This window comes from Monodelphis domestica, chromosome 5, assembly GCF_027887165.1.
Source record: "Monodelphis domestica isolate mMonDom1 chromosome 5, mMonDom1.pri, whole genome shotgun sequence".
NCBI classification, from domain to species: Eukaryota; Metazoa; Chordata; class Mammalia; order Didelphimorphia; family Didelphidae; genus Monodelphis; species Monodelphis domestica.
In genome coordinates, this window is record NC_077231.1 from 32288593 (window position 1) to 32310305 (window position 21713).

At 39.4% G+C, this 21713-nt stretch overlaps 1 protein-coding gene across 2 annotated transcripts in view; it reads left to right on the plus strand.

Annotated features, from left to right (window-relative positions):
• Window positions 1-14591: 14591 nt before the first annotated feature.
• KRT4 (keratin 4) overlaps window positions 14592-21713 on the plus strand; it is a 38233-nt gene continuing 31111 nt past the window's right edge. The window contains exons 1-4 of one of the 2 annotated variants that reach the window (XM_001362106.4): window positions 14592-15156; window positions 19794-20011; window positions 21234-21294; window positions 21401-21496. In XM_001362106.4, the coding sequence (XP_001362143.1) occupies window positions 14671-15156; window positions 19794-20011; window positions 21234-21294; window positions 21401-21496 (861 nt within the window). In that variant the 5' untranslated portion in view covers window positions 14592-14670. The remainder of the gene's footprint in view (window positions 15157-19793; window positions 20012-21233; window positions 21295-21400; window positions 21497-21713) is intronic. The other variant, XM_056798162.1, reaches the window with a different exon arrangement.

Below are 21713 nucleotides of genomic sequence, written 5' to 3' on the forward strand. Positions count from 1 at the left end.
CCCCACCCCTGCAGAATCCCCACACGCCCCAGCCGCCTGGTGAGCCCCACCCCCACGGCCAGCATGTGGAGCAGCCCACCCCACACTGTGCCATACTGGGGCATGGTCATGGCCACAGCTGTGGGTGCACAGTTACCCGGGTGGCTCCTGGGCCTCTCGAGGCATGCTGAGCCCACATGCGGCCATGTGTCATGGAAAATGGCTACATGTGTTAGTGCCGATACACATGTTATAGGTTTGCCATCACGGCTCCAGTATGTCACTATCCTTCTAATCACCTGTGCTTATAACCTTGATATTATCCATCATTCCCTGCTTTCATCCACTCCACAATCTAATCAGTTAACAAATCTTGTTTCTATGTCTACAAAATCTCTCCTCCATCCCCTACACAGCCAACATCCTAATTCAAGCCATTTAGCTGGACAAATATAATAGCTTTTTAATTGGTCTCTCTTCCTCAAGTCTCTCCCCACTCCAGTCCATCCTCTTAATAATTATTAAAATGATTTCTCTAAAGCTGAGGTCTGAACATATCACACTCTTACCAAATAAATTCCAGTCTCTCCCTCTACAGCCATGTTGGTAGACCTGTGGCATGAGTGTCAGAAGGGGATGCTTCCTTCCCCCTCTACACCATGCCTGAGTACATTTTTTACATCAACTGCCCCTCTGCCCAGAAGCCCAATGGAAGTGCTTCCTCCTTCCATTATTTGAGGTAAAGGGGAGGCTCATATGCCAAGTGAATGTGGAAGTTTGGGTACTGAGTCTTGAAAAGGCTCATCATCACTGCTCTATAGTATAAATAAATATCTTTAATGTTTGATACCTTTTGAAACCTACTCTTCCCAAAGTTATCATACATTACTTTCCTTCATATTCTCTACAGTTTAATAAAAATTATCTTCTCTTTGTTCCTTATACATGAAACATTTCACTTTTTCCATCTCTTTTCCTTTATCCTGATTGCACCCTTCATGTCTGGAATATACTCCCTCCTCTTTGAATGCAGGGTGGCATCCCTTGAAAGAAAATAGGGACAAAAAATATAGTCTTAAAAAGTATGTTTCAATCTGCGTGTAGACTCCATTCATTCTTTTTTTTCTGGAAGTCAAAGCATTTTCATCATAAATCCTTCACAATTGTCTTGGATCATTGTATTGCTGAGAATAGTTATGGCATTACACTATATTGCTTTTACTTTGAAAAACATTCTCCTGGTTCTGCTCATTTTACTTTGCATTGATCAATTCATATCAGTTTTTCTAGGTTTTTCTGAGAGCATCCTGTTTCTTATATAGGAATGAGAAAAAGCAAGAGAAAAGATTTTCAAAAGGCAAAGGCTTTTGGCTCAAGCACGGAACACTAGGGGATTAAGTTCCAAGGAGTGTAAGGAAGATACTAAAAAAGAGAAATGGAGTGCTGAAGCGGGCCATTGGTTCCTGTCTCTTGGGGAGCTTGGAGACTTCACTTCCTGCCAGGGTGAATAACGGACTTTCAGTTGGAAGTCATTTGCCCTGCAACTGAGAGTGCTCCCATCTTCTATTAGGTCTCTGAAAAGAGATTTATCTACTGGAGTTATAACTGTTTCTACTGACTGTGTTCCTGAGTTCCTGTTTCCTATTTGTTATCTTATTTACTGATAAGAGCCAACCTGAGCCAGAAAGATCTATTTGTCATCAACTGAAGCCTGCAGTCACTTGGCTGGACCCCTGAGGGTGACTTTGCCATTCATCTTCACCCTATCAAAGCAACCTGAACTATTTTTTTGTGTACTAATAATATTTTGGGGGCCAATAGTCAGAAAAACTAGATAGGATTTTTGGGGTTCAGAGTGTAGAGTTTAAGCAGCTTTGAAGAAACAGAAGGCAGATCCATGAGCATCTCTTAGCTTGGGGGAGGAGATCTAGATAATTAGAGATTAGGGAAACCTCCCTTGGCCCTCCTTCCTTCCCCTGTGTGAAAACACCCAAATAAACCCTTTTTGTTTGAAGAAAGATAGCAGTCAGATTGCTTTGTGACACTGAATCAGAACTGAGGCCTACTAGATTGGCCAACAGCCTGATACTAACAGAGAATAGCACTTGATCAACTACAATCTATAAGGGTCAAGTAACTCACATATTTCACTAATAGTACAATATTGTACAATATAATATAATTTCTTAGAGTACAATGATATTCCGTTAGAATCATCTCTCACAACTTGTTCAGTTATTACCCAATTGATGCACATTCTCTCAATTTCTAATTTTTTGCTACCACAAAAAGTGCTGCTATAAATATTTTTGGACATATAGTTCTTTTTCCTTCCCCCCACACAATCTTTTTGAGCTATAGATTTATGAGTGATATTCCTGGGTCCGAAAGCACTCATGATTTTTATAGCCATTTGGCCATACTTGCTGAAACGTATAGAACCTGCCATGGAAAGTTGCTATGGTGATAGGGAAGACAAACAGAAATTCAGAAGACAATTCAGTCCTGTCTGCTAGTTATCATTTTTTTGGAAACTACCATTTATTCCTCTTCTCTCTAGCATTATTATTTTTTATTTTTTTTCATTTATATGTAGAAGCACTTTTCTGGGGGGAAAATTTTAATTAATTAATTAATTCAGAATATTTTTTCTATGGTTACAAGATTCATGTTTTTTCCCTGCCCTCCCGCAAACCCCCTCACATAGATGATGCATGATTCTTCTAGGGTTTTACATGTGTCATTGATCAAGATCCATTTCCACACCATTGATATTTGCACTAGGGTGATCATTTAGAGTCTATATATGCAATCATATCCCCATCAACCCCTGTGATCAAGCAGTTGTTTTTCTTCTGCGTTTCTACTCCCACAGTTCTTCCTTTGAATATGGATAGCATTCTTTCTCATAAGTCCCTCAGAATTGTCCTTGATCTGTGATTGCAAAAATATGGTTTTCAAGACTGTGAATTGCCAGAACTGTAAAGATAATTTTTAGTGTCTTGATTTTAATAAAAAATAAGTGGTCGCCATGGGAAAAATTCCCAAATATGAAATACCCAAGTCAGCTGGGTTTTATGGAGATTTTATTAAGGGAAGGGAGAGAGACAGAGTAAGAGGAAATAATAGAAAAAAGCTAGGGCCTAGGCCAATGGCCTAGGTCTTTTCTCTTTAAGAGAGAAACTAAGTCAGTCTTTAATCACTCACCACAAGATTTTGGCCCAAGCAAAACTCCAGTCCTTCACTGAAATCCTCAACTCCTGAACTGAGTTCCGAAACCAGCTCGGATTCGTGACCTCCAATTCAGCTTCCAAGGCTGAATTAAGTCCAGAGCCCTCCAGCTCCTTCCTTTTAAAGAAAATTTTCTCTTGTGTCACCTCCCCTAAATTTTCATGTCTACTAATCATGGTAGATGTTTTTCCCTAGGACTGCCCATTCTTAGTTTTTAGTTCTCACCTTCTCTGGGTAGATTATATCTTCTTTTTTTTTTTTAGGAAAAAAACCAATGTTGTTATTTTTTTCCAATTTAAACATTATTTTATTTGATTATTTTCAAACAATATTCCTCCCCTCTCCCCCCACCCCTCCGCTAGCCAACGCATGATTCCACTGGGTATCACATGTGTCCTTGCTTCAAACCCATTTCCATGTTGTTGGTATTTGTATTAGGGTATTCATTTAGAGTCTCTCCTCATTCCTGTCCCTTCCACCCCTATAGTAAAGCAGTTGCTTATCTTTGGTGTTTTTACTTCCACCGTTTGTCCTTTGCTTGTGGATAGTGTTTTTTTCTCTCCTGGATCCCTGCAGAATGTTTAGGGATGTTGTATTGACACTAATGGAGAAGTCCATTACGTTCTCTTGTACCACAGTGTGTCAGTCTCTGTGTACAATATTTTCCTGGTTCTGTTCCTTTCACTCTGCATCACTTCCTGGAGGTTGTTCCAGTCTCCATGGAATTCCTCCACTTTATTATTCCTTTGAGCACAATAGTATTCCATCACCAACATATACCACAATTTGTTCAGCCATTCCCCAATTGAAGGGCATCCCCTCATTTTCCAAATTTTTGGCTACCACAAAGAGTGCAGCTATGAATATTCTTGTACAAGCCTTTTTCCTTATTATCTCTTTGGGGTACAAGCCCAGAAGTGCTATGGCTGGATCAAAGGGCAGACAGTCTTTTATCACCCTTTGGGCATAGTTCCAAATTTCCCTGCAGAATGGTTGGATCAATTCACAACCCCACCAGCAATGAATTAGTGTCCCCACTTTGCCACATCCCCTCCATCATTCATTACTTTCCTTTGCTGTCATATTAGCCAATCTGCTAGGTGTGAGGTAATACTTCAGTGTTGTTTTGATTTGCATCTCTCTGATTATAAGAGATTTAGAGCACTTTTTCAGGTGCTTATTAATGGTATTGATTTCTTTGGCTGAAAATTGCCTGTTCATGTCTCTTGCCCATTTATCAATTGGAGAATGGCTTGATTTTTTGTACAATTGATTTAGCTCTTTATAAATTTGAGTAATTAGACCTTTGTCAGAGGATTTTGTTATGAAAATTGTTTCTCAATTTGTTGCTTCCCTTCTCAATTTGGTTGCATTGGTTTTGTTTGTACAAAAACTTTCTAATTTGATATAATCAAAATTGTTTATTTTACATTTTGTGACTCTTTCTATGTCTTGCTTGGTTTTAAAGTCTTTCCCTTCCCATGGGTCTGACATGTATATTATTCTGTGATCACCTAATTTATTTATAGTTCCCTTCTTTATGTTCAAGTCATTCACCCATTCTGAGTTTATCTTGGTGTAGGGTATGAGGTGTTGATCCAAACCTAATCTCTCCCACACTGTCTTCCACTTTTCCCAGCAGTTTTGTCACAGAAGCTGGGCTCTTTGGGTTTGTCATATATTGTCTTACTGGGGTCACTTATCCCAAGTCTATTCCACTGATCCTCCTTTCTGTCTCTTAGCCAGTACCAAATTGTTTTGATGACCACTGCTTTATAATAGAGTTTGAGATCTGGGACTTCAAGGCCACCTTCCTTTGTATTTTTTTCATTATTTCCCTGGATAACCTTGACCCTTTGTTCTTCCAAATGAACTTTGTTATGGTTTTTTTCTGTCAGTAAAAATTTTTTTTGGAAGTTCAATGGGTGTAGCGCTAAATAGATAAATAAGCTTGGGTAGGATGGTCATTTTTATTATATTGGCTCGTCCTACCCATGAGCAGTTGATGTTTTTCCAATTGTTTAGGTCTAGTTTTAATTGTGTGGAACGTGTTTTGTAGTTGTGTTCATATAGTTCCTGTGTTTGTCTCAGGAGATAGATTCCTAAGTATTTTATTTTGTCTAAGGTGGTTTTGAATGGGATTTCTCTTTCTAATTCTTGCCATTGAGCTGTGTTGGAAATATATAGAAATGATGATGACTTATGTGGGTTTATTTTGTAACCTGCAACTTTGCTAAAGTTGTTGATTATTTTGACTAGCTTTTTGGTTGATTCTCTAGGGTTCCTTAAGTAGACCATCATATCATCCACAAAAAGTGATATCTTGGTCTCCTTCTTGCCTATTTTGATGCCTTCAATTTCTTTTTCTTCTCTAATTGCTACTGCTAGTGTTTCTAGTACAATGTTAAATAATAGAGGTGATAATGGGCATCCTTGTTTCACTCCTGATCTTATTGGGAATGCATCTAGTTTATCCCAATTGCATATGATGTTAGTTGATGGTTTTAGATATATACTGTTTATTATTTTTAGGAATGACCCTTCTATTCCTATGCTTTCTAGTGTTTTTTTTTTTAAATATATTTTATTTGATCATTTCCAAGCATTATTCGTTAAAGACATAGATCATTTTCTTTTCCTCCCCCCCACCCCCCATAGCCGACGCGTAAGTCCACTGGGCATTAGATGTTTTCTTGATTTGAACCCATTGCTTTGTTGATAGTATTTGCATTAGAGTGTTCATTTAAAGTCTATCCTCTGTCATGTCCCCTCAACCTCTGTATTCAGGCAGTTGCTTTTTCTCGGTGTTTCCACTCCCATAGTTTATCCTTTGCTTATGAATGGTGTTTTTTTTCTCCTGGATCCCTGAAAGTTGTTCAGGGACATTACACCGCCCCTAATGGAGAAGTCCATTACGTTCGATTATACCACAGTGTATTAGTCTCTGTGTACAATGTTCTCCTGGTTCTGCTCCTCTCGCTCTGCATCACTTCCTGGAGGTTGTTCCAGTCTCCATGGAACTTCTCCACTTTATTATTCCTTTGAGCACAATAGTACTCCATCACCAACATATACCACAGTTTGTTCAGCCATTCCCCAATTGATGGGCATCCCCTCGTTTTCCAGTTTTGGGCCACCACAAAGAGTGCAGCTATGAATATTTTTGTACAAGTCTTTGTGTCCATTATCTCTTTGGGGTACAGACCCAGCAGTGCTATGGCTGGGTCAAAGGGTAGATATTCTTTTGTCGCCCTTTGGGCATAGTTCCAAATTGCCCTCCAGAATGGTTGGATCAGTTCACAACTCCACCAGCAATGAATTAATGTCCCTACTTTGCCACATCCCCTCCAGCATTCATTACTTTCCTTTGCTGTTATGTTAGCCAATCTGCTAGGTGTGAGGTGATACCTCAGAGTTGTTTTGATTTGCATCTCTCTGATTATAAGAGATGTAGAACACTTCTTCATGTGCTTGTTAATAGTTTTGATTTCTTTATCTGAGAACTGCCTATCCATTTCCCTTGCCCATTTATCAATTGGAGAATGGCTTGATTTTTTGTACAATTGATTTAGCTCATTATAAATATGAGTAATTAAACCTTTGTCAGAGGTTTCTATGAAGATTTTTTCCCAATTTGTTGTTTCCCTTCTGATTTTAGTTATATTGGTTTTGTTTGTACAAAAGCTTTTTAGTTTGATGTAGTCAAAATTATTTATTTTACATTTTGTGATTCTTTCTATATCTTGCTTGGTTTTAAAGCCTTTCCCCTCCCAAAGGTCTGACATGTATACTATTCTGTGTTTACCCAATTTACTTATGGTTTCCTTCTTTATGTTTAAGTCACTCACCCATTTTGAATTTATCTTGGTGTAGGGTGTGAGGTGTTGATCTATTCCTAGTCTCTCCCACACTGTCTTCCAATTTTCCCAGCAGTTTTTATCGAATAGTGGATTTTTGTCCCAAAAGCTGGGATCTTTGGGTTTATCGTATACTGTCTTGCTGAGGTCGTTTTCCCCCAGTCTATTCCACTGATCTTCCTTTCTGTTTCTTAGCCAGTACCAAATTGTTTTGATGACTGCTGCTTTGTAATATAGTTTGAGGTCTGGGACTGCAAGGCCCCCATCATATGTGTTTTTTTTCATTATTTCCCTGGATATCCTTGATCTTTTGTTCTTCCAAATGAACTTTGTTATGGTTTTTTCTAAATCAGTGAAGAAGTATTTTGGTAGTTCAATGGGTATGGCACTAAATAGATAAATAAGTTTGGGTAGGATGGTCATTTTTATTATATTGGCTCGTCCTATCCATGAGCAGTTAATGTTTTTCCAATTGTTCAAGTCTAGTTTTAGTTGTGTGGCGAGTGTTTTGTAGTTGTGTTCATATAGTTCCTGTGTTTGTCTTGGGAGATAGATTCCTAGGTATTTTATTTTGTCTAAGGTGATTTTGAATGGGATTTCTCTTTCTAGTTCTTGCTGCTGAGCTGTGTTGGAGATATATAGAAAAGCTGATGATTTATGTGGGTTTATTTTGTATCCTGCAACTTTGCTAAAGTTGTTGATTATTTCAATTAGCTTTTTGGTTGAATCTCTAGGATTCTTTAAGTAGACCATCATGTCATCCGCAAAGAGTGATAACTTGGTCTCCTCCTTGCGTATTCTGATACCTTCAATTTCTTTATCTTCTCTAATTGCTACTGCTAGTGTTTCTAGTACAATGTCAAATAGTAGAGGTGATAATGGGCATCCTTGTTTCACTCCTGATCTTATTGGGAATGCATCTAGTTTATCCCCATTGCAGATGATATTAGCTGTTGGTTTTAGATATATACTGTTTATTATTTTTAGGAATGACCCTTCTATTCCTATGCTTTCTAGTGTTTTTAATAGGAATGGGTGTTGTATTTTATCAAAGGCTTTTTCTGCATCTATTGAGATAATTATGTGATTTTTGTCTGTTTGTTTGTTGATATGGTCAATTATGTGGATGGTTTTCCTAATATTGAACCAGCCCTGCATTCCTGGTATAAATCCTACTTGATCATTGAGTCTTTTTGCTAGTATCCTATTTAAGATTTTTGCATCTATATTCATTAGGGAGATTGGTCTATAGTTTTCTTTCTCTGTTTTTGACCTGCCTGGCTTTGGAATCAGTACCATGTTTGTGTCATAAAAGGAATTTGGTAGAACTCCCTCTTTGCTTATTCTGTCAAATAGTTTGTATAGTATTGGGATTAGCTGTTCTGTGAAAGTTTGATAGAATTCACTTGTGAATCCATCAGGCCCTGGGGATTTTTTCTTAGGGAGTTCTTTGATGGCCTATTGGATTTCTTTTTCTTATATGGGATTATTTAAGAATTCTATTTCTTCTTCTGTTAGTCTAGGCAATTTATATTTTTGTAAATATTCATCCATATCACCTAGGTTGGTATATTTATTGCCATATAGTTGGGCAAAGTAGTTTTTAATGATTGCCTTAATTTCCTCTTCATTGGAGGTGAGGCTCCCCTTTTCATCTTTGATGTTGTTAATTTGCCTTTCTTCTTTCCTCTTTTTAATTAGATTGACCAGTATTTTGTCTGTTTTTTCAAAGTACCAGCTTCTAGTCTTGTTTATTAGTTTAATAGTTCTTTCACTTTTGATTTTATTAATTTCTCCCTAAATTTTTAGGATCTCTAGGTTGGTTTTCTTCTGGGGGTTTCTAATTTGTTTGCTTTCAAGTTTTTTGATTTGCATTTCCAATTCATTGATCTCTGCCCTCCCTAATTTGTTAACATATGCATTCAAGGATATGAATTTTCCTCTGAGTACTGCTTTGGCTGCATCCCATAAAGTTTGAAAGGATGTCTCACCATTGTCATTTTCCTCAATGAAATTATTAATTGTTTCTATGATTTCTTCTCTAACTGATTTTGGAGTATTATATTATTTAATTTCCAATTAATTTTTGATTTGGGTCTCCATGTACCCTTACTGATCATTATTTTTATTGCCATATGATCTGAAAAGGTTGCATTTATTATTTCTTCTTCTCTGCATTTGTATGCCATGTTTCTGTGACCTAGTGTATGATCTATCTTTGTGAATGTGCCATGTGGTGCTGAGAAGAAGGTGCATTCCTTTTTGCCCCTATTTATTTTTCTTGATATGTCTATTAACTCTAATTTTTCTAAGATTTCATTCACATCTTTTACCTCTTTCTTATTTATTTTTATTTGATTTATTTAAATTTGATAGTGGTTGATTCAAGTGTCCCACTAACATGGTTTTACTGTCTATTTCCTCCTTCAATTCTTCTAGTTTTTCCATTAGAAATTTGGATGCTATACTATTTGGTGCATACATGTTGATTAGTGATATTTCCTCATTGTCTATACTCCCTTTTAACAGAATATATTTACCTTCCCTATCCCTTTTGATCTGGTCTATTTTTTGCTTTGGCTTTGTCAGATATCATGATTGCAACTCCTGCCTTCTTTCTATCAGTTGAGGCCCAGAAGGTCTTATTCCATCCTTTAATTCTAACCTTGTAAGTATCAACCCGCCTCATATGTGTTTCTTGAAGACAACATATGGTAGGGTTTTGGATTCTAATCCATTCTGCTATTTGTCTACATTTTATGCGTGAGTTCATCCCATTCATGTTCAAAGTTATGATTGTCACTTGTGGATTCCCTGGCATTTTGATATCCTCCCCTAATTCTGACCTTCCTTCTTTAGCTATAACCTTTTAAACCAGTGATTTACTTTAGATTAGTCCCCCTAGTCTCCTCCCTTGATATGCTTCCCTTTCTAGCCCCTCCCTTTTTGTTCCTTTCCCGTCCCCCCTCTCCTTCCCTCCCTTTTTATACTCCCTCCCCCTCCCCTCCTTAATTTCCCCTTCTCTCTTACCCTGTTGGATAAGATAAAGTTCAAGATCCCAATGGATCTAGATGTTCTAAGCTCTCAGAGTTGATTTCACTGAGAGTAAGGTTTAAGTAATACCAGTTAGCACTTCCTTCCTCTCCTCCCTATAGGAAATTCCTTCCCCTCCCCTTCCCATGTGTATCTTTGTGTGAGAAAGATTATTCTATTTAGTTTTTTTCTATTTCTTGAAGTATATCTTAGTACCATCAATGATCTACCCCCTCCCTTTTTCTTTCTTTCACCCCCCTTTTCTCCATATTATCTTAATTCCCCAATCATTCCCTATGTGTGATTCTTCTAACTACTCTAATGATGCATACAATTTTTGAGAGTTACACATTACATTTTCCCCACATATTAATATATATAATTTGATATATATGTAGTCCTTATAGAAGAGAGTTTGAATAAAAGAAAAAGATAATATTTTTCTCCTTTTCCCTTTCCTTCATATTTACCTTTTCAAGTATTCCTTGCTCTTTGTGTTTGAATGTCGAATTTTCCACAGAGCTCTGGTCTTTTCTTTATAAAAACTTGGAAATCTTCTATTTTGTTGAATGCCCATACTTTCCCCTGGAAATATATAGTCAGTTTTGATGGATAGCTGATCCTTGGTTGAAGACCCAGCTCTCTTGCCTTTCTGAAAATCATGTTCCATGCCTTATGGTCATTCAGAATGGAAATTGCAAGGTTTTGTGTGACCCTGATTGGCATTCCTTTATATCTAAATTGTCTTTTTCTGGCTTCTTGTAAGATTTTTTCTTTTGCTTGAAAGCTTTGGAATTTGGCAATTACATTCCTGGGAGTTGTCTTTTGGGGATTTAGTGTAGAGGGTGTTCTGTGACCTCTTTCAATGCCTGTATTGCCCCCTTGTTCTAGAATCTCTGGGCAGTTTTCTTTGATGATATCTTGTATTATGATGTCGAGATTACTATTTATTTCTGACTTTTCTGGTAGGCCAATTATTCTCAGATTGTCTCTCCTTCCTCTATTTTCCAGGTCTGTCACCTTGTCAGTGAGAGAGTTTATGTTCTCTTCTAATTTCTTAGTCTTTTGACTTTGCTTCATTAATTCTTGCTCTTTTGCAAGATCATTGTCTTCCAGTTGCCTGGTTCTAACCTTTAAAGCCTGGTTCTCCTTTTCAGTTTGTTCTATCCTGCTATTTGAGGCCTTAAGCTGTTTCTGTAGTTGTGTTTTTTTGTGCTTCTGATTGCTGAGTTCCTTTTGCATTATTTCCCATTTTTCCTGCCAGGAGGCTTCCATCTTTTTGATAACTTCCAATTTAAATTCTTCAAGAGCCTGTGGACAATTTCCATTTCTTTTGGAAGGTTTTGGAGCATTTGTTTGTGCTTCCTCTTCTGCTATTTCCTCTGTTGTTTTTTTTTGTGTGTTTTCCCTCCATAAAATGTATCCAAAGTCACCCCCTTCTTCTTGATTTTCTTAGTGTTGAGGTTCTTGGGTACAGTTTGCCATCTCTGTGTTTTGTTTGTTTTTTTCCTCCTTCCTCCTCCCCTTTCCAGTCAGAAATCTGAATGAGTAGTACTTGCCCTCAATATAAGGGTCTAATGGTCAAGGCTTTAGTCTCAGGCTAATTCTAGGTTCTCTGCAGCTGTGCTGGTTTCCTGGGGAGGCCCAAGGACTCCCCTCCCCTGCCTGCCAGTGTTTTGGGAGTTAGTGCTCTCAGGTGAAAGTCCTTGGTGGTCTTAGCTAACTCCCAAGACCTGTAGGTGTCCCTTGCTCACATCAGGGGATCCCTTCATGCACTCGGTGATTACAGAGCTCTAGTTCTGGGCGCCTGAGATGTGTGCTCCCCTAGCCTGCCTGCCGGGGTTTTGGGTGTTAGTACTCTCAGGAGAAGGACTTTGGCGATCTTATTCAGGTCCCCAGAATTGGGGCTGCCCGTTGTTCAGTCCTGGAGTGCCCCTCCCTCACTTGTTGATTCTGGCCAGTGCTAACTTTAACTCTGACTGCATCTGTTTGGTGGGGGAGGGGAGGGTGGGTCAGCTTTTTGTTCCCTTATATTGTGGAGGTGCCAGAATCCCACCTACCTTCAGAGCTTCACCTTGTTGTGGGGTCTATCCGTTCTTATGAGGATGATTGTTTTATATTTTGGGAGGGTCTTTTGCGGTTGTCTGTGTCGTCGGGTCTGAGGAGAGGAAGCAAGCTGCGTCTACTCTGCAGCCATGCTTACAGGGGAGTCCTAGATTATATCTTCTGAGTACTTCACACCTCTTTGCTAAGCTTGCCCCTTGCAAGTTGCCTGACCTTTTAGTGATTAAGGCTCTTATCTTTACTTTGTGTGTCTCCTTGCTTCAAAAGTATTTTTTGCAAACAACATGCAGTAGGATTCTGGCTGTTTATTTTACTTTGCTATCCATTTCCATTTTTTGTTTGAGTTCATTCTATTCACATGCACAGTTACGATTACTAATTGTATTTTCCTACATCCTGTTTCCCTCTGTTTATTCTTTTCTATCTCTCTCCTTTTACCCTGTCTCTCCTTAAAAATATATTTTTTTTGCTTCTGATCACCACCTCCCCCAATTCACCCTCCCTTCTATTAGTCCTCCTTCTTTTTTGTTCCCTCTCCTCTCCTACTTCCCTATAGGATAAGATATATTTCTATACCCAATTGAGTGTGGATGTTCTTCCCTCTGAGGCAATTCCAGTGAGAGTAAGGTTCAAACATTTCCTGTCAGCTCCACCTTCTATTGCACTATAATAGCTTCTTCATGCCTCTTCTTGTGAGATAATTTACCCCATTCTACCTCTCTTTCCTCTCTTTCCCGTGCAATCCTTTTTTACCTCCAGATTTTTTTATAGTATCCATCCTAGTCAATTTACTTCTGTGCCCTCTATTTATACTCCTTTTACATGCTCTAATAATGGTAAAATTTTAGACTCCCAAGTGTCATCTTCTTGTGTTGGAATATAAACATTTTAACTTTATCAAATCCCTTTTGTTTTCTTTTCTCCGCTTACCTTTTTGTGATTTTGAGTCTTTTATTTGAGAATAAAATTTTCTGTTCAGCTCTCATCTTTTCATGAGGAATACTTGAAACCCACTACTTAATTAAATAGTTATTCCCCCTCCCCCTGAAGTATTAGATTTAATTCTCCATGGTAGTTGATTTTTTCATTGTAACCCTGACTCCTTTGTCCTCTATCACTTCTTCAAGAATGCTTGAAAGTCTCCATTTTATTAAAATCCCCCTTTCCTCATAAAGAATTATACTTGGTATTGCCAGGTTTTCCATATTTGAAGCCTCGTGATTATCTAGTCAAGTTAACACAGAATTTAGCAACTTCCTCTTTAAAGGACCAGAAGGCTTGGAATATGATATTATAGAAGCAAAGTAGCCAGGATTGTAACAAGAACCACTTAACCAGGAATACCAAGTATAATTCTTCATGGAAAAAAAGGGGTTTTAATTAAATAGAGACTTTCAAGCATTCCTGAAGAAAAGAGTAGAGATGAACAGAAAATTTTGCTCAAGAGGAACATAAAAAGGTAAGCAAGAAAGAGAAAGCATAAGAGAGTCCAAAAAGTTAAACTGTTTATATTCTTATACAGGAAGAGGATACTTATAACTCTTAAGAACTTTATCACTATTAGGGGTGTTAAAAGGCATTTACATAGACAGAAGGCATGGGTGTGAGTTGAGTATGATGCCATTGCAACTTTGACCCAATTAATTTAGTGCAGTTCAATTGCACAAACATTTAGCGACCTGTTATGTGACAGGTTCTGAATTAGACACTTATTGCTTCTGGTTCTGCTGTTTGGAGCCAAGAAGAACAAATGCAATCCTTCTGCAAGACAACCAATCATTCAACTCACAAGCATTTCTTCAGCACCTGTCATAATGCTAGACACTATGCTAGAATCTTGGGATAAAAAACAAATATGAAACCATCCCTGCCCTCGTGGAGCTTACATACAAACAACAAACATGTCAGCCATTGTCCCTATACAATCTGGTTCTGACTGGAATGAAGAGAGATGCTGTGGGATTTCTGGGAGGCTGGGACTGAAGCAGACTTGGGTATCCAATCTTCTCCAGCTCCATTACCCAACTTAACTTACCACCTGAACTGCCCCAGGGCCTCAGGACTCCTGTTACAACAAGGTTGACCAATAAACCCCACAGAATAGAAGAGGCTTCATTGACAGAAGTCTAGTCTGGAGCATAGGTATCCAAGCCTCTTGGGAGGGTGACCAGAGAGTAGAGGGGGAGTGCAGTGGCACCCTAGTGGCATCATATCCCAAATGAGGAGAGGTGTAAAGGGTATAGTGGAAGAAAAGGTGGCCTCCCCACTCCAGACAGGGATTTATCCTGGTTCCTCCTCAGAAGAGGAGGGATGTGTGTGGGAAGATCCTCAGACTCACAGCTGTTCCTCCCTCTCTCCTCCTTGGGCAATGGGGCAAGAGTGTCTGTGGGAGCCCATAAGCTACCTCTCTTGGAAGCAGATAAAAGGACCATCTCCTTGCACTCCTGGGATATTCAGGGCCCTCTCAGCTTGACTGTGACTCTCCTCATCTTTCTCCTCAGTATTCATGAAGGCCTCCATGTCTCGCCAGGCTTACAGCACCAAAGGGGGCTTCAGCTCCTCCTCAGCCTCTGGTGGCCATGGTATGGGTGGTACTCAGACCCACACCAGCTTCAGCTCCATGACAATGTCCAGAGGTGGGAGCAGGCTTGGGGGTGCTGCCTATTGCAGCCCAAGGGGCAGCTTTGGTAGCCACAGCCACCACAATCTGGGTGCTAATACAAGAATCTCTGTCAGTATGGCTCAGGGTGCATCCCATGGGAGGTCCTTTGGGGGCTTTGGTGTTGGGGCTGGAAGCTATTTAGGCCTGGGCTCCAGCAGGCCAAACTTTGGGGCCTCCTGCCCCCCTGGAGGCATCCAAGAGGTGACTGTCAACCAAAGCCTGCTGACCCCCCTCAATGTGGAGATTGACCCTGAGATCCAGAGGGTGAGGACTCAGGAGCGGGAGCAGATCAAGACCCTCAACAATAAGTTTGCCTCCTTCATCGACAAGGTGAGCTGTGGAGAGGGAGGTGAAAGGGAGAAGGGGAGGGGAATCATGTATGGAATTCTGTTGAAGTCAATTAGGAAACAGACCTGAAACATGAAATGGGATTTCCTTCTCTCAGTCTTATTCCACTTTTACTGGCCAGCACTGTTGTTACACCTTGTATAGAACTGTAGAAAGAAAAGTGGACTTGGATTCAGGAGACCTGGATTCAAATCCAGACTGAACCTTTTACTAGTTGTATGATTGTGGAGAAATCACTTTATTTCTCAGTTTTGTCATCTGTAAGATGTGAATGATGAGACTATTTCCACTCTTTACTCTTTACTCACTGTTGTGAGGAAATGTTCTAGGTGCCATAGAGATGGCAATAGAGCAGGTCTTAACTGACTTCAATTGTTGAAGGCATTAGGGAAGGGACATTAATTGGATTTGTCCAGTGTGTCCCCAGAAGGCAGAAGTGGGAATCGGTCATAGTTGGAGAGAGGCAGATACTAGCTTGGAAACCTAACAATTTGAGCTGTCCAAAAGCTGAATGATTGCCACAGGAGGCAGTGAGTTCTCTGTCACTGAAAGTCTTCATGTGCTGGGAATGGTGTAGAGGAGATTCCAGGTCAGGTCCAGATTGGGCTGGGTGACTTCTGAGGTCCTTTATGCCACTGAGAATCACTGAAATTTTCATCATTCAAAGGCAATAATTCTGTGTATAATGTATTATATTTCTTGCCTTCTGAATGAGTTGGGGTGGGACTAGAGAGAATTCTGAATTGCAAATTGAAAATAGGAAGGCAAATCTCCATGAATATTTTTGGCTAATGGAAGACTCAGTGACCAACCACATCATTTTTGGGCCTGTTCAACCATCAGTCAGTCAGACATCAAACATTTTGTAAGTGCTTCCTATGTGCTTGGTGCTGGGCTAAACAGTTGGGGGACGAAGAAAGACAAAACCATGGTGCTTGCTTTCCAGCACATTCTAATAGGGGAAACATGCAACCCCCTAACACACACACACACACACACATAGTGTAAAGGAGAGGAAGGCACTGGGGCAGGTTGGAAACAGAGTGGAATGGGCTATGTCTTGAAGGAAGCTAAGGAAGGCAGGAAGTAGGGGTGAGGGGGTGAAGCCCTCCAGGCATGGGAGTCTAGTGATTTCCTTTTAAAATCTTTTTAACTAACTCTTTGATAGAACCCTGGAAATGGCAAATAGGCACAAACAATGTAAGGAAATGGAAATTAGGTGGGACTGAGGGGGAGAGGAATGTGGACAAATGTTTTTACCCGTACATGATTACAGACTTAGAACCAGATGATATAGTAAGCACTGCAGTGGGAAGGATCATCTACTATAAGAATGACTTTGGTTAGGGAGACCAAGGAAGGAGGTGACATCTCCATAGAGATGGAAGCTTTGAGTGGTCTGGGACAGAGGGATTGATGAAATCCCGAAATTCCAAGTCATCAAGATTTGCATTTGGAGATGCTCTCTTATTCTATTATTATTTTCATAACAAATTTATCTTGTATAAACTTATTATAACATAATGACTTCCCTTATTGGTTAATAATTTTACAATGTTTATGTAATGATATTTTAAATCCAACTGAAGAGGGTTCAATCTTGGTAGAATTATTACTCTACCAACTCTTCCCATTTTGTAGAAAGAAACATTTAGACACAGGGACACTTTAGATTCCAACTAACATTGAAGATTTAGGAAGTCTTGTGCTTAGACCCATTCTCTTGCCTTTCAGAAGAGTTTCCAATTGTGAGAACAATCATGAGAAAAAGAAGCAGAAGACCAGAATAAGACATTTATTGATCAGGAAACTAGGTACAAGAGAGGCCAAGTGACTAGCTGGGAAAGGGAAGGGAATGGAATTACTCAATGCTTTTATTCAAAACCAAACTCTAGTCACCAACTTGCCTCCTCTTGGAGGTATTATATTTGTTCCTGGGTATGCCTACTTACTTATCTGCTCACCTTTTTTTTTATTCCAGCTTCAGGGAATAAGATTAAGAAAGACTCTGAGATGATATTTTTTCACTTATACTTTGGTTGTTCTGTGTTTCACAAAAACCATCAAACATTAGCTTTCCCATTTTGCATATACTCAGAAGAATGGAAAAAGAGGATTATACCGGAAACTCTGAAAGTCTGTTTTATTCAACTTTCATTTTAAAAAGAATGTAATAAACGCAACAATTTAAAGTTTGTTCTGCCTGCTATTTATTCTGAACCTCTTTCTATTCTATTCTGTTCTTAAAAATATTCTCCTTTTTTTTTTTTCTTCTCTACTTCTTTGGTCACTCTATCATTAGTCCTCTTTTTCCTTCCAAATTGCTCTCCTCATGCAGTTTAAAAAAATCCTTGCCTTATAATAAATAATCAAAGAAAATAAAAACAAATTCACATGTGGACTGTGTCCATAAATGTATATGTAAGCCTGCTTTTCAAACCTTGGCGCACCTCCCCTTCCCCCACCATATCTATCAGGTGTTTTGTGTTGTCTCACATGATCTTTATTGTACCTTAAAAATCCTTACTTCCACTTGGTATCAGTGTTGAGTGGTGGAAAGAGGTCTAGACTTGGAATCTGGAGATGTGGGTTTGAATCCCAGACATTTACTGCTTAGGCAAGCTGCTTTACCACTCTGTGCCTGTGTCCATGATGGGGGCAATGCTGTTCCTATTGACTACTTTCCAGGGTTGCCATAACAAAAAATTGCAAGTTGTAAGACTGGCAGTTATTATTTATCTGGTGCTTTGGTATTTTCATATATATTATCTGATCCTGGGGGTAAAGGGCAGATAAGATATGAACTGTTATACCCATTTTGCTGATGGGGAAACTAAGACCTGGAGACGTCAAATGAATAGCTAGTCTGTGAGTTCAAATTTCCTGGCTGTAGGTATAGTGTAACAGGACACCTGTGAGAATACAGAATCTAGGGTCACTGGGGATTTTGGTTATTTCTCTGATCAATTGGCATTTCTGTCTCTGCCTGCTCCCTAGACTCACCATGGGTGCTGAGACTGACCTTAAAGTGTGTCATTAATGTTCCATAGTCAGTGCCCCAATTCCTTGGCTCTCCTTTCCTATTGCCATGAATGATTTTATTATTCTATGAAGGTGGAAGCCCCAGGGAATGGGAGAAAGGTGAAACTATGAGGTAAATCATCCTCTACCCTGCTTACCTTCTCCCTTAGTGACTCTTGACTCAATTGAGATTGTTCTAGTGGAAACTCATTTGAAAACTTCTCTAACTGTTTATATTTCCTTTGGGCAGAATTGGGCACCATTTGAATGACTCACAAAAGGTAAAAGTGCTAAGCTCTCAAATGAAATCTCTTCCAGAATGATTTCCAGAAAAGTCTCTTAGGGACTACCATTGGATAAACATCCTAAAAGCAGAGGCTCATTTTGGAGAGCAATTTGGAACCAGGCCCAAATGGCTATAAAACTGAGCATACTCTTTGGTCTGGCAATATCAGTAGTAAGTCTGTATCCCAAAGAGACAAAAAAGGGAAAAGAACCTAGTTGCACAAAAATGTTTATGGCAGTCTTTTCTGTGGTGGTAAAGAATTGGAAACTGAAGGAATGCCCGACAATTGGGGAATGACTGAACAAGATATGGATGATTGTAATGGAATGAAGTGAGGTCAAATGAAGTGAGCAGAACCAGGAGAACACCATACACTGTGACAGTAATATCGTACAATGTCCACTTCGGAAGGATTTAGCTATTCTCAGTAATACAAGGATCCAAGAAAACTCTAAAGGACTCATAATGAAAAATGCTCTACCCTGCCAGAAAAAGAAGTGATGGAGTCTCAATGCAGATCAGCACATGCCATTTTCACTTTGTTTTCTTCCTGAGCAGTTTTTTTTTAGTGATATGTGCCTTTTCCTATAATATGATGAATATAGAAATATGGATTGCATTAAAGAATGTGTATGACCTATATCATCCCAGGGAGATGGCGTAGGGAGAGAATTTGAAACTCAAAAATGAATGTTAAAAATTCTTTCTAACTATAATAGGGAAAAAGAAATTATTACTTAAAAAAGGGTGGGGGCTGCTTTTATTGAATCATGGTAGTAGAGAATATTTGATATGAGTGAGGGTCTGAGTCTTTCTTTAGTCCTTTATTGGTTATATGATCTTGGGCAAGTCATTTAATGTTCATGAACCTCAGTTTCCTCAGGTGTAAATTGTTGAGAATGATCCCTGCACTACCTGCCTTGGGTGTTGAGAGGGAAGTACTATTCAATGAATTTCAATGTAAATGGGAATTGGTATTGTTACTGGTAGGCTAGGTAGTAGACAGATCACTAGAATGAGGCTGGGGTAAGGGAATGGTGGGAAATTTGGGGTCTTTCCCACTGCCAGGCATGGATTACTCAAGTGCTTTCTTTATTCTCTTGTAATGTGTCACAAATGGAAAGAGCTTTGGAGTTGGAGTCAGAGAAATTATGTTTGAATCTTGGCTCCATTCTTTTCTAGTTGAATGACTCTGGATAAATCACTCCAATTTCTGTCCCTCTGTTTCCTCTTTTGTAAAATGGAGGGGTTGGACTATAGCTGACCTCTAAAGTGTCCTCCCCATCTCAAAGTTGTGATCCCATGGTTCCAGGTACGGTTTCTGGAGCAGCAGAACAAGGTGTTGGAGACCAAGTGGGCTCTGCTTCAGGAGCAAAGTCAGAACACAGTGGCCACTAAGGATTTAGAGCCATATTTTGAGACCTACATATGCAACCTTCGGAGGCAGCTGGATGCTCTCCAGAATGAGGCAGGAAGGCTGGATTTGGAGTTGAATAACATACACGACCATGTGGACAACCAAAAGCACAGGTGAGAGGGAGAAGGATGGTGATGGGTCAATGTGGAGGTGGCGAGGGAGGCAGGGGAATGCTCATGTTCAGGGTGAGGGACACGATATCTAGGAGGTCAGGGTATCCATTCATAATCCTTTTTCACTCTGGAAAAGCATAAGTAAATCTCTTCTTCTCTTTGGCCCTCAGACACAGAGCCCATCAATGGCTTCTGTATAATAACTATTTATTTATAGATTTCCCCTTTTTGAATTTTCCTTTATTCAGTTTTTAAGATTTGGATTTTTTTCTTTGTGCATAACCAGAATTTCTTCCTTCTTCTCCTGCCTTTCTTTTATGTCTCTGGTGTGTAGCACAGCTCCTGCCACATATTAAGCTCTCAAGAAAGACTTGTTGACTGACTTTCATTGACTTGTTTTTTGTAACCCCACAAATATTTCTCTGATTGTCAAGAACTTCCTCTTTTAGAGAAATAACTTTCTTACACAAACCATAGGCTCTGTTCTGAGGGCTTACTACTCTTCTAATAGTCAGATAATTATTCTTTAAAAAAATTAGACCCTTCCCTTCTTTCTCAGTATCAATACTGAGTCAATTCCAAGGCAGAAAAGTGGCAAAGGCCAGTCAATGAGGGTTAAGTGGCGTGCCCAGGGTCACACAGCTAGGAAGTATCTGAGGCCAGATTTGGACTCAGGACCTTCTGTCTTCCTGAGTCACCTAGCTGTCCCCTAATAATTGTTTGAATAGTTTTAGGGTTGAGCTAGAGGCCAGTTGGATTATTATTGCCTATTACTCTAAGTCTAAAAAGGTTGCTCAAAACGATTTTGTGTAAAGAAGAGCAAACTATGTTGTAATTCAGTTCTCTTTGATCAGAGGGAATGCAATTGCCAGAAGACTTGCTCACTGCTCTTTATTCACTTTTGACAAAGTCATCTGAGGATCTGCTTTATCAGGATTAAATGTTGTATTCACATAGAAGCCCACTCCTGGCCAGGGCTCACCTTGTCTGAGCATTATTGCTATAATATAGTCCCCCCAAACAAGGGAACATCTGAATAAATATAATTCATTGATTCCATTCACCACTGAATAGTAAGCTGCTTATCCTTATGGATAAGTAGGGCACGGTGAAGATTGACAGTGGGCTGGGGAGGGGTCTGCGGTTGTCTGGCTGTCTAGGGGGTCCTCAAAGGGAATGGGAGGCAGGATTGAGTCTGAATTAAAGTTGCTCTATGTCACAGCTATGAGGAAGAATTCAACAAACGAACAGTAGCAGAGAATGAGTTTGTCACCCTCAAGAAGGTGAGTAGGGTACTTGGGATGTTTCTTGGGTACTAAGTAATATCTCTTAATGGGATGTTGGCTGCCAGAAATCTTGTACCTTAATGTTCTTCTCTTTTGGTGTTAGGATGTTGATGCTGAATACATGAACTGTGCAAATCTTGAGGCCATCTCCAAATCCATGTTGGAGGAGTTCAATTTCCTTCAGAATCTCTTTGCAATGGTGAGGCAGTCCGTTAAGGAATATGACAAATTTACAGCAATTTGCATGCAGTATGGAGAAGTCTCTATACTATATTCTCAATTAAGCCATCAGCTCAATCAGCTCAGCTCTGCCCCTTCCTACCTATGATCCACCCTGTTCAACATGTAATATAGTGAGAGGAGAAAGTGGGTAATGGATAGAAAAGGGTTTAGAATATCCTTGGTAGGAGATAAAG